This window comes from Sinocyclocheilus anshuiensis, unplaced genomic scaffold (assembly GCF_001515605.1).
Source record: "Sinocyclocheilus anshuiensis isolate Anshui unplaced genomic scaffold, SAMN03320099.WGS_v1.1 scaffold756, whole genome shotgun sequence".
NCBI classification, from domain to species: Eukaryota; Metazoa; Chordata; class Actinopteri; order Cypriniformes; family Cyprinidae; genus Sinocyclocheilus; species Sinocyclocheilus anshuiensis.
In genome coordinates this window covers 150,760-164,021 of record NW_015558581.1, presented here as the reverse complement: position 1 = coordinate 164,021, position 13,262 = coordinate 150,760, and the positions used below count along the sequence as shown (strand labels likewise).

Sequence of the window (13,262 nt, the reverse complement as noted above, 5' to 3'; positions counted from 1 at the left end):
GAAATCCTCTGACATTCTTCTTTACAAATCCTCGTTTTGTATTTCTAATTAGTGACCGTTGTATTGTTTTGCTCTCTCCCCTGCGTTTCCGCGTGCGTCACTTCTGAGCGGCGCATGCGCAACACCGACCTCATACATAATTCCCCCGGAACTGCCTCCGTTTACAACAGTGAGCGCAAGCTAGATTCAAGTGATTATTACATTTTGAATATGGATATTTTTCTTACAAAAACGCATCGATTCGCTACAGAAGGCCTTTGTTCACCCCCCGGAGCCGTGTGAGACACTTTTCTTTATGGATGGGCGATTTTTATTTATGTTCTTTTGGACTGAAGCAATGCAACACCCGCTGAGTGGCATTAAACAGCTTGAAAGATCAAAGACAATTTTTAATATAACTCCGACTGGATTCGTCTGAAAGAAGAAAGTCATATACACTTAGGATGCCTCGGGGGTGAGTAAAACACAGCCTAATTTTCATTTTTGGGTGAACTAACCCTTTAATAATAGACATAATGAGTGCTAAAGTTGTTTTCAATGATGCACAACCTGTTCATATATGTTAACATCTCAAAAAATGTGTTTTAGGGTTTCATAACACTTTAAGACCAAAATTACTGTGTTTACGAGGATACTTGCAAAGACCGGCATTTTGGCACATAAAAGTGTGTGTATTTACCTGGTCAAGGCCTATGAAGCGGCTATAAAAGTGGCAAAAATAACTACGTTTAATACTCCCGTGCACAATGAGCATTGTTTTCGCGTGCACGCCTCCCTGACAGCTTTTAGAAACAGTCTCTCGTGCATATAGTGAAATGAGTTCTCTTTCAATGGCTTAAAATCACTTGTTTTTTAACTGCAATGCTTAAAGATGTGCAAAAGATAAGGTTTCGTGACCACGTAGCACAGCAACGTCACGTGAGCGTGGAACCGCGATAGAAACGATAGTCCAAATTCTCTACCGGTTGACAAATTTCTACCGGTTAATCATGTCTACCGGTATATCGCCCACCCCTAGATGAGGGTTTAGCTTCAGGGTTATTAGTTGAAAAGCTCCACTGAGTCGAAATCTAGCAATAATAACTCAACAAAAGTGTAAAACCTTTCTACACTCAATTTATAATGTATTGACTGCAGTATTTTCTCAAAACGGGTAAAGCCACAAAGCCGAAAAACTCGCTCCCCGGAGCGCCAGGCTAAACAGGTTAAAGTGGAGCACAAGAAGACTGACAGATCTTGTAGTCGGGCAGCTTACTGTAGCAGAGCAGACAGATGGACGGCTTTCTGACGCTAATGAGGATTTGTGGGCTCTGAGTTTGAGGTGCTGAAATGTTCATTGCTTCGTAGAGATCAAGCCTTAAATGAGCGCAGCTATACGTTCGGCTACATGCAGATACAATAGCTTGGTGACTTGTAGAGAAATAACTACCAGCAGTGTGACGTGATCATTTAATATAATTAAAATAATCAATTCGTCATGGGAAGCACAGAATGGAGTTACTAGAATCATTATTGGCACTATGCAAAATGGTTATTAACACAGCGCAGAGATTGTTTGTGATGATATGTGTTCGGTTGAGGAAGCCAGAGGCACAGCAAACAGCAGCGCTGTAATTAAATATCAACAGGAAGTCGCTCACACAACAACAGAACTCTTTATATCTTTAAAGCAGAGGCTATGAGCCTGAAATACATCTTCAATTAAACAATGTGAACACACTGACAAGATAAACGACATAAAGCTGAGAGAGAATTATGAGAGGTCTATCCAATCCTGATCTTGGGCCTGGTTTTGGTTTAAAGACAACACAAAACAACACATTTTACTTCTGTAATGTGATGTATTCCCAGGGGTAAAGGATATATCTGCAGGATATTGGATACTGGTCGATATTTAATTGATTCATTTAACTGTTCATGCATATTTCTTCTATTTTTACATTTAGATTAGCTCTGTCATCATCTATCGCTCACTTAAAGCAGTGTTGTTATCGGTAACTAAAACTATTAAAAATAATTTCTGTTTTCGTAAATAATATTGAAATAAAATAAATAGTAACTAAAAGAAATAAATAAATAAAAATAAAACAAAAACACAAACTGAAAAAAAATTTGACAATTGTTGCAATTATATATATATATATATATACAATATTGCACAATACAATATTGCATATATTTAATTTTAATATCAGTCATTTATAAATGAATAATTCATAGGCTTATCGGTATCAGCCAAAATGTTTAATATCAATGCATCCCTACAGGTACCTTTAATTATAGCAGAATAATAAATATAAAGGGTCACTGTCTGACCAACATGTAAATTGACCAATCAAAGTTTGTTTTAGTAAGCTGTTCAAGAGTGGGGTTTATCTGAAGTCATTGGTCAGATAAGTAACAGATTTAACCACATTTGAAAGTGGCCTGAATTGGATGTCAGAAAATCAGATTGTGTTTTTTGCCATTTATGCATAATATCCAAGATCCACCTGTGCCAAGATCACTGAAATACAATCAGCGTTTCAATGAAACATGTGAAAGAGCAGGTTCTCTCACCATCTGAATGGGCTTCTTCTGCAGGTCTCTCTCGGTCACCAGTCTCTCCTGGTCGGTGACGTACAGGCCCTTCTGAGCCAGAGCCTGGATGACGGCGTCATGACCCAGCAGAGGTTTAACAGCGTCGCTCTTCAGAATCAGACTTCCTGCTCTGCAGTACAGCTCAGCTGACAGCAGCAGGCCCACCACCGGAGGCTTCAGGTGCTCCTGCTCATACTGGTCCCTGTAGAAGGGCTCGCTCAGGTCGTCTGGAACACTGTCTGCAAGATGACAGAACCACAAGTAATGTTAGCCATTTTGTAATGAATATTCAATTTCATAGTGTATATTATAATATTGTGATGCCTTAATTCACTTTAGCATTTAAAAAGATTTCAGTTTTTAGTAGTTTTTTTTTTTTCAATCATAATATCAGCTATTTATTTGTTATTGGCCATAACATAAAAACTGTTTTCAGATTATCACCATTGGTATTTAAATCTAAATACATAATATTCATCACATTAATCAGTCCCTCTAGTTTTTGCAATTATGCGATTGTGGAATACAATGCAAAAATTTTTTTTTGCTATCCTGCATAACTCACAATTTAACCACAAAATAATTGTAAAAAGCGCAAAAAGTTATTGACATGTTTGTGTAACAAAGAAACATGTATGAATGAGAAAATACGAACAAATTTCACATTTTGTAGCATTTAAAAAGGCTGATTTTTTTTGGCAATTTTATTTATTTAGACAAAATTTGCACTTATTTTTGCTGCTGTAGCATGGAAATTTCCCCATTGTGAGACGAATAAAGGTTTGTCTTATCTTGTCTTATCTTAAAATAGTATAGAATTGTAATATTGGCTATTTATCGGTCATTGGACTTAATATAGCAATAATTATTGGCTCATTAGCATTGGTATTTATTCATAAATATATATAATTCGTCATATTAATCAGTCCCTCTAGTTTTTGCGATTCTGCATTCACGAAACACAACGCAAAATCTACAAAATGTCACTTTTTTGCAATTATTTGCATAATTTGCCATTAACTGCAAAATAACTGCAAAAAATGCAGTACTAAGTTATTGACATGTTTGTGTAATAAAGACACATACAAAAAAGGTTCAAAATTCACTTGTAACATTTAAAAAGACTATACTGTTCTATACTGTTTAGTTTAGTATAGAATTGTAATATCGGCTATTTATCGGTTATTGGCCATAACATAAAAATACTTAGCGCTTATTAGCATTGGTATTAATCATAAATGCATAATATTCAATATTCATTAAATGCATAATGCTGCATAATTCGCAACCATAAAATAATTGCAAAAAGCGCAAAACATTATTGACATGTTTGTGTAACAAAGAAACATGAATTAATAAAAAAATCCCCACAAAATTCACATTTTGTAGTATGTAAAAAGACTGGGCTTTTTTGGCAATTGTATTTATTTACACAAAATAGTACAGAATTGTAATATAGGCTATTTATCGGTCATTGGCCTTAACATATATATAATTATCGACTTATTAGCATAGGTATTTAAACATAAATATATAAGATTCATCATATCAATCATTCCCTCTAGTTTTTACAATTCTGCAATCGCCGAATCGGCAAAATGTCCTGGTTTTTTTTTTTCCCGCAATCTTGCATTATTAGCAATTTAACCACAGAATAATTGCCAAAAAGCACAGTACTACTAATGTTTAACCATGAAACATGCACAAATGAGAAAATAAGGCACGAAAAAGAATTTGCTTATTTTTAATAACAAAAATTTAATTAAATGACAAAGTAACTATGTCTATAAGATTTGATCACCAAAAGCCACAAAAATATTGTGAAATCCTGGTGGGACTGATTACTTTCATATCAAGATGCCTTCACTCTGTTATATCATAGCAGACAGCTGAGCTGGCGAGATTTTTTTTCCCTGAATTGCGAAGATGAAAGTACTTTTCATCTTCAGGACAGCTAAATATAGCTAAAGCCCGGTGTTTTCCGATCCTCTGTGCAAGTGTAATTTACTCTCACCCGGGAAGATGAAGGAAAGGAGAAAGCCCTTAAAGGAAGCGAGACAGTGTCTACCACACGGCTACAAAATCAAAAATATCATTAACACGTGTTCACACGCTGACAGAATAAATGGGTTCACAGATCCGAATGAGGTCACCGTATCCATGGAGAATGAGATGTTTAGCTATTTATGGAGACGGGTGAGAGTTTGGGAGAACGCTTGTATCCTTATTACCTGCACATGCTTTCAATTTTCTGTGTTAAACCTGATTGTGGTAACGGCAAAACAGATTTGAAGCATTCCGTACCAATGAATGTCTTACAAGAGATGTCGACAATACGCAAAAAACGACAAACTACCTTTAATGTTAACGAAAGCTTTTAAAATGGGTCTATATGATAAAACAATAGATGGTATCAAAGCCACAAGGCGTTGACGGTGGAAGTAAAAAAATATGAGTGTCGGGCTGCGGTTGCCATGGCAACAATATGGAGGCTGATCGATTCCCCTGCCATACGTATGTATCCAAGATCTCCTCACGAGCCTCATCAAAGACAGATGGAGAGAGAGGAACTACACAGGTGCTGAGATTCTGTGCTTTACAGACTGACAATATGTCCAATATCATGATGATGATTCACTATATTTTTGTCAGCGATATAAAATGAAGTGATTCCAAAGTTTTTAATAGACATTGTAATTAATTTCTGCAAATCAGTTGAAAATGTGCATTTCAGTTGATTTCATCTGTGAAGTGAATTAAAAGTGAATAAGATTAAACGATTCATTAGTGTCTTCAAAATTCACTGACGTTTTCGCGTGGCATTTTTGATGTAATTAAGTTTGTTTTAAATATGTGTAGAAAAAAACACTGTTTTTAAATATATATTGTATTTTACTGTTTTTTAAATATATGTCGTATATATGTTGTTATTTACTGTATTTTACTATATATATATATATATATATATATATATATATATATACTGTGTGTGTGTGTATGTAATTAAAAACACTATATACAGATGATTTATACATATGTTATAAAAATTAAAAATGTAAAAAAAAAAATGTTATTCCGAAAATTACATTTGAGTGTTTCGAAGGCTAGTATAAAGGCCAGTAACACCAATAACAATGACTCACCTAAATTATTTTTTTTTTTTTTATTTCTGGGACAATACAAAAAAATATATAATTACAATAAATTAAAAAAATTAAAAGCCATGCTTAAATTGCTAATTATCAGATTTTTATATCTATACAGCTTTATCAGTATTTATTTATTTATTAAACTACAAAACATATTACACCAACTTTTTAACTTAAATTAACTATTCAATAACTTATTATATTAAATGTGAAATTTATCTGTGCCTTTTATTTAGTGTGTTTGGTGATGTTTCAGCTCTCGCTATTTGAATGAGAGCTGGCAGTTCATCTTTTACTCACTTTGAAGTTTATTTCACGCATTCATCTTCACAATAAATAAGTAATAAATCCTCGGTCAGTTTTCAGAAAGCAATGTGCTGTCAAGTAAGAATGCATTGAAGAGATGAACCGAAAACAGAGTGCATGCCATTAAATGACCAATTATCTCTATCTTTCCCAACTGACCAAAATGGATCAATGGAAAGGATTTTATGGACTTTAAGCTGACCACTCTTTTTTCATTCAAACAACCGCTTGTATTTCATTTGAACTAGTCTGTTGGCATCATCCTCCTTATATATATTTTAAAGCCTGCTACATTGTGTTTTAAATATTACTAAAATGTGTTGATTTAATAATTCTTCGCATTGAGAAACGCAGGCTTTTATCAGTTGTTCTGTCATCTGTCATAAGGTTACACCTCAAAACAAGTCAACAAACAGGTCAATAACACCCTTAAGGCCTGTCACTCAGCCTACTGAACATTACCATATCCTCACCCTGGAGTTCAGTGACTTGTTCATTGAATTTAAGGTCACTTTAAATCAAAGATGCTAAACAATAACCGCTCTGACAGCAAGCGTTGTCATTTGTGTTGTGCATGGGCCTGAAGACCCGACTGCGCATTTTAATGAGACAAGAGGACCTAAAGGAGACCAGATGGCCGGTGGTCATCAGTTAACCAATCACAATGGGTCTGTGCTGTTAAACTGAACATATAGCTCAACGCTAGCTATCAAATAAATCCGAATGTCAGTGTCAATCCACATGTCAAGCGATATGACTGAATATGAATATGTAACTACATTTATGACCATAAGGTCAGATTCAGGACACAATGTGAGCTGTGAAGATGAAATTAGGAGATGATTAATTTTGTCACATTGTTCACCACAGTGTCAATGAACACTTTTGAACTCTGTGGCTCATATATCACAACTTTGGTTCTTGTTAATTGAAATTCTGACTGATATTCTGATATCAAGTCAATCCCCTTGTGAAAAAAGTGTGCTTCAATGTATTGGTGTACTTGTAGTGCACTTAAAATCTTAGAAGTATATATGTTTTTTAAACTGGACTTGCAGATGTAATATTAATGAAATAAAAGGCCACTTAAGTGCACTTTCCTGACTTTTTCAAAACACACTTAAGTACACTTTTAAAATATCCACTTTGTAATAATGTCAAATTAAAAGTTTTACTTGTTAAATCATTATGTTTTAATTATCTTTTGTCATGCTTTAATTGTAATGTGTTGACTAACATACTAAAGCACATTTAAAATACTTACTTATAATTTGAGTGTTTTATTCACTATTACATTTTAAGTTTATATATTTTAAATGTACTTAATTGCAACTTCATAATTACAAATATGTAATTGAAAATATATATTAAATACATAATATACAAGCTTCAACAGAAATGACATTAAAATATATTTTAGTTTGCCATAAATGCTTGTCAGTACAGTTTACTTTAGCCATATCTCAAAGGAAGTTCAACAAAATTGCATTTCATATCAATTTAAACTATAATCCATTTAATTAAATCGCAAATAGCATGCAGTTAAATGTCTGAAAACATTAGTCAGTTCACACTTAAGTATATTCTTTTAAAATGTTTTTTGTAATAAGTACTCTTTTTGCTAAATTGTACTTCTTTTTCACAAGGGACTGCTGTTTCAACATATAAATGGAAAAAACATTGTGTAAAGTGTATCGTTTATAAAATTATACATTAATTGGATGGTAGGCTAACCATTCGGGCATGCTAACAATACATGCTAACAACACTGAATGATTAGCATACATTTACCGTGGTATTTACATGGTACTTCTAGGTAACGTTACTACAATGGTACATATCTACAAACCATGCAGTACTTGTTTTGTTAGTGTTGGATAACATTTTACATTACAGCATTAAGTAGTGGATACAATTAATAAAAAGTCACTTAACATGTGATTGTTTATGAAGTTACATATTGTTGAATATTAACATTATGTAACATGATTTACTACAAAATCCTTCTTTTAGGGGTATGCATGAGCAAAATGCACTTATTAACACTGAATATTACATTATAAAATGCATTCGTATTTAAAATTATATTTTCACATTTACATATTTTTCTCTATTTATAATTGATACCAAATGTATTCACTGCAACACATTGGAAATCAAATCAAGAGACAAAGATGATGGTGGAGAAAGAGAAACACGCCACCTACCTGTACCAAAGGCTTTGGCCACCAGCCATGTGAGGCTGGCTCTGATTTTAGCTCTATTAAAATCATAATGATCAAAGGACTTGATGGCAGGAACAATGAAAGTGTTTTTCGGATCTCTGGAGTCGGCCAGATCTCCCATATTCACTGCTGCTGTGTCACATCCAGCACTTACAACGATGACATCTCTCCGAAGGAATTCAACGCATCAAATCGGACTTTTGCTTTTTTCTCTCATACATAGATCAGATTTTGTAACATACATGTGTCAGGTCACTGTTATTTATTTTCACATCTATTTCGGGCCGATCCGGTAATAAAAGTGGGGTTCTGCCCATAGAGCTTCATCCATTCTGGTACCCCAGTTTTTCTCCTTAATGATCCTTCATGTCCCGAGTTAGGAGGTGTCGCTGTCTAAAAAGTCTTTGTCTTCTTCAGGACGTCGCCATACTCTGGCCACATATTCCCATCTGGATATTTACGGTTATTCTCCCACTATTCATCCAGCGTCCTGCGGTCTCCCCCTGCAGCGATGTGTGAGAGTGAGCCCTCTGCGCATGCGCGCTCCGCCCAACACGCCAACAACCCCAAACTGGCAGAAATTGGGACTGTGCTAGAAATATGATCCGGTGACATTTTAAGATTGATTTAATCATTTTATAATAGAGAATCATTACAATATTCTATCTATCTATCTATCTATCTATCTATGTCTGTCAGTATATCTATCTATCTATCTATCTATCTATCTGTCTATCTGTCTATCTATCTAGTCTGTCTGTCTGTCTGTCTGTCTGTCTATCTATCTATCTATCTAGATTCTCCATTATAAAATGATTTACCATTAGTTCCCCAATGTACTGAACTCAAAAATATTTATTTATTTATTTATTATAAGCAGATAAAATAAGTACAATAGATGAATTTCACAAAGATTTTTTTTGTCAATAAAGGTAAACAGTTATCTGTTACCTTTCATTTTTGCCGAATATACATGAAAATATACATAAATATATGTTTTTTTTTATTCTGAATATTAATCTCTCAATTATATATTATTAACCAATATAATAATATAATTACAGTTTTTCTCAGTCGCTTTGGTGCATTTCTCAGATCAGAAATGAAATTCTCAAAACTACTTGTTCAACCTCCACATCATCTAGTCACATCTTGTGCACATCATAAAAGCAGTTTCTCATTCTTTTGAGCAAGTTACGATTGCTTTGGTACATTCATGCAATTGATTATGTACATTTCTCTGCGGTTTCCTACATTATCAGTTGCTATTGTCATGTTGCTCAAATTGTATAGTTCTCTGTGCAATAGTCTTACCCCTCAAAACATCTAGGCATTAGTTCATCGTATAAGTCATTCAATGCAAAATGTTTGAGTTGCCATAAACTGTCAATCAAATTTTCTACACATTTCTATTAGACTTTTTGTAAATTTGCCAGGAATTGTGCAGGTGAATCTTGACTTTCACTAATGAAGAGAATATAATGATAAACCAGTTCTCTGAAATAGCTCAAAGGTACATCTCATGAACCTTCAATTGGAAAGCATGACGTTTTTTGTGGGCGGAGCCTATCTGGAGGCAGAAAATGAGGGTTTTCAAGCGGCAGTCTATGGAGCCATGGAATAAAAGAATTAAAAAAACGTAAATTTGATTTTATATTTCAGAATTATGACTTTATTCTCGCAATTCCGAGATTATATCTCACAATTCTAATAAGGAAAAACAACTCTCTTTTCCCCTCGGCTCTTCTGTCTTTTTTCCCCTCACTAAGGTTTAAATAATATTTCATGCTGTAACTGTAGGGCTAATACAATACGATTATTGATTAATACATTTATTTATGTATCATTCTTTTATGTTTTATTTATTATTTATACATATTTGAACCAGTGTTATTATGAATATCATTCTCAAAAACGCCAAAGGCAGATACCATGCTGAAGATGGGATTCCAGCAACAGGTCCCTGAAGAGCATCAGACGCTGTTGACTTCAGCCACCATTCCCACAGGAACAGAACAGCTAGCGGCCCGTCTCACCCGTGACCCCGTGACCCCGTGAGCATTACCATCGGTCAGAAGAACCAACCCTGCGCCAACGTCCATCAGGTAGTCCTCTGGGTGGAGGAGCCGTCAAAGAAAAAGAAGCTCTTTGAGATTTGAAATGTAAGTATACTGTAGAAACCACATTCACATTTACTTGCATGTGTTATTGTATTTTGGTGTTATGTACGATTCATCAGTGACAACAGGAAGTTGATTTAAAAGCATTCAGATTTAACTACAAAATCATCTGGATTGAAAGCTTCTGTCGACTAGCTTGTTGACAGAAATGCAGTTAGAGTGGAAGTCTATTGGGCAATCTTTGCCCTCCTCTCCAGAGGAAATGGGTGGGACCTCAAATGGCTTTGCTCCAGGAAAACTAGCAACAGGACTCACCACCAGAGACCGAGAGCAGGAAATGGAGCATTTATAAATCACAGGCCGTGGAAATAAAATGACTGCCCCCAAGAAATCGTCAATTAAAACAAATAAATATTGTATATTTATATTTTAATGTATAATAATACTATAATATATATTTGACATCTTAGAGCAATTGTCCACCAACAATATTAAATAACTAATAAATATGAGAGTCTGTATTTAATATTATATTGAATATTTTAGAACAATTGTCCATCAGAAATATGAAATAACATAAATGGTAAATATGTATTCATGAATATGAAACTGAATATGAAAAAGAAAATAAATAAACACAATTCTTTATTAATAATATATTTCATAATGTAGAATAATTGTCCATTAATATGAAAGAACAATTGATAAGTTCATATTTAGAAATATGAATATAAAACTTTAAATTTCATTTTAAGTGTCCATAAAAAATATATTAACAGTTGATAAATATGAATTCATAAAAATTGAAGAAATAATCAAACAAAAACAAACTGTTTATAAATATTATATTACATTACATTATATTTTAGAATAATTGTTCATCAAAAATTCATACATGTGAAATTAAATGAATAAATAAATACATAAATATATTATGTATTAATATTATAATGAATGTTTTATAATTATTGTCCATCAAAAACAGGAACAAATATTATTGCTCAAATTATTTTTTAAATAATTTTTATTTAATATTTTTAAATATTTAAATATCAAATATCAGAATTGTAAGTACTGGAATTAAACTGCCTTTTTTTTTTTTACTGTGAATTTAATATGAATGGCACATATTTGTGGGTTTGTTTTCATTAGAATATGATCTACATTGTGATCTTGTGTGTGTGTGTGTGTGTGCTCACAGGACAGAAAGCTTTACCAGCCACCAGTAGTTGTGTTTGTGGACTGCAAACTTGGGGCTGATTTGCTGTGTGAAGCTGTGCAAAAGGTCATGTGATTGAATGCAGTCGCGATCCACTCGGACAAGCTGCAGTGGGAACACAACAAAATTGTAAAGGTAATGAAAAGATATTTTAAAAATATTATATTATATTTCATATATTTGTTGGTATTTTTTTTTAAAAATATTTTTTTAATTATTGTGCATTAAAATGTTAAAAAACAATGAATAAATATGAATTTATTCATATTAAATAAATCAATAATTCTGGATGAAATATTGTTTTTAGGGTCTTCTCGAGGGCCAGTTTGAAGTGGTGGTCAGCACTGGGATTCTCGGTAGAGGACTGGACCTGGTCAATGTGAAGCTGGTAGTGAACTTTGACATGCCAGCTAACATGGATGAGTATGTTCATCAGGTATGACGTGCTTCATGAATACAATTCTCAATTCTTTAAGGAATCATTCAGATTGGTCGAGTGGGTCGGCTGGGCCACAGAGGCACCGCCATCACATTCATGAATAACAACAAGCGGCTGTTTCTGGACATTGTGAACCGAGTGAAACCCACGGGCTCCATCCTGCCGCCACAGCTCCTCAACTCGCCACATCTGCACGAACAGCAGAGGAGAGCCAGACAGAGGAGCAGCCGTGCAGAAGACATCCTCATATCCAAGAGCAACCTCATCGACATCATCAGGAAGCATGACAGACCATCTGCCAACAAATAACACGCACATCCATTTATTAGTAAACGTTTTATTGCTGCTTTTGTAATTTGTATTTTCAATAAATGCTACAAGTGAATGAAGAAAATGTCTCTTCTGATAATTACACAGTACACACACCATAATAACGTCAACCCACATGGTAGACATATCAGTAATGTTGATGGAAAAGTATATAACAACACTAGGATTAAAAACCTGTTAACTGCTTACTGTGCCTTATACATTCATGATTTTATAGGACAATACATGTAATTTTACTTTGAAGATTACCATTAAAATTAGCAGAGAAAGTCAAATTTGACTATATATACACGTGTGTGTGTGTGAATCACTTTGAAAGTTAGCCTTTTTTGTTAGTTTCAGCATTTTCTACAGTAAAGTTTAAATTAACTGCAAATTATATATATAATATATAATATAAATACAGTTTTTAAATAAAAATGTTTTTAAAGTAATGATGTAAGTAAAAGAAAACGAAGCTGCAAATCAATAAAGTTTTATTATTATTATTAATTAAATCAGCATAAAGGCAGTAAAATGTTGTAGAGTTTAATATATATAATATATGCTGTCTATACACACACACACACACACACAATATACATACATAAAATTATATATTTATGTCCATATATAAAATATTGAACTAACATAAATATAAATAATAAATAAAATATACAAATAAAAATATATTTTAACTATATAACTATTGATTATATATAAAACGATTGATTATTTCAATTATTATTGTTATTTATTTGTTTAATAAATAATGCACATATAAAATAATATATATTAATAATATATTTTCATACTACACTTTATTTTACGAACGAAAATTTTGATGTGACAATGTGCTTCATTGCGACTTCATTGTTTATATAAACAGGCTTTATTGTCCGCATATTATTTTTA

General features: G+C 33.3%; 1 protein-coding gene and 1 pseudogene across 6 annotated transcripts in view; one reads left to right on the top strand and one right to left on the bottom strand.

Moving 5' to 3' along the window:
• LOC107679834 (calmodulin-regulated spectrin-associated protein 2-like) overlaps nt 1-8,514 on the bottom strand; it is a 48,771-nt gene extending 40,257 nt beyond the window's left edge. For all 6 annotated transcript variants that reach the window (XM_016475524.1, XM_016475527.1, XM_016475526.1 and 3 more), the window contains exons 1-2: nt 8,243-8,514; nt 2,560-2,819 (exon numbers count right to left, since the gene is read on the bottom strand). In XM_016475524.1, the coding sequence (XP_016331010.1) occupies nt 2,560-2,819; nt 8,243-8,381 (399 nt within the window). In that variant the 5' untranslated portion in view covers nt 8,382-8,514. The remainder of the gene's footprint in view (nt 1-2,559; nt 2,820-8,242) is intronic.
• Nucleotides 8,503-12,347, top strand: LOC107679831 (probable ATP-dependent RNA helicase DDX59; annotated as a pseudogene).
• Nucleotides 12,348-13,262: the final 915 nt, after the last annotated feature.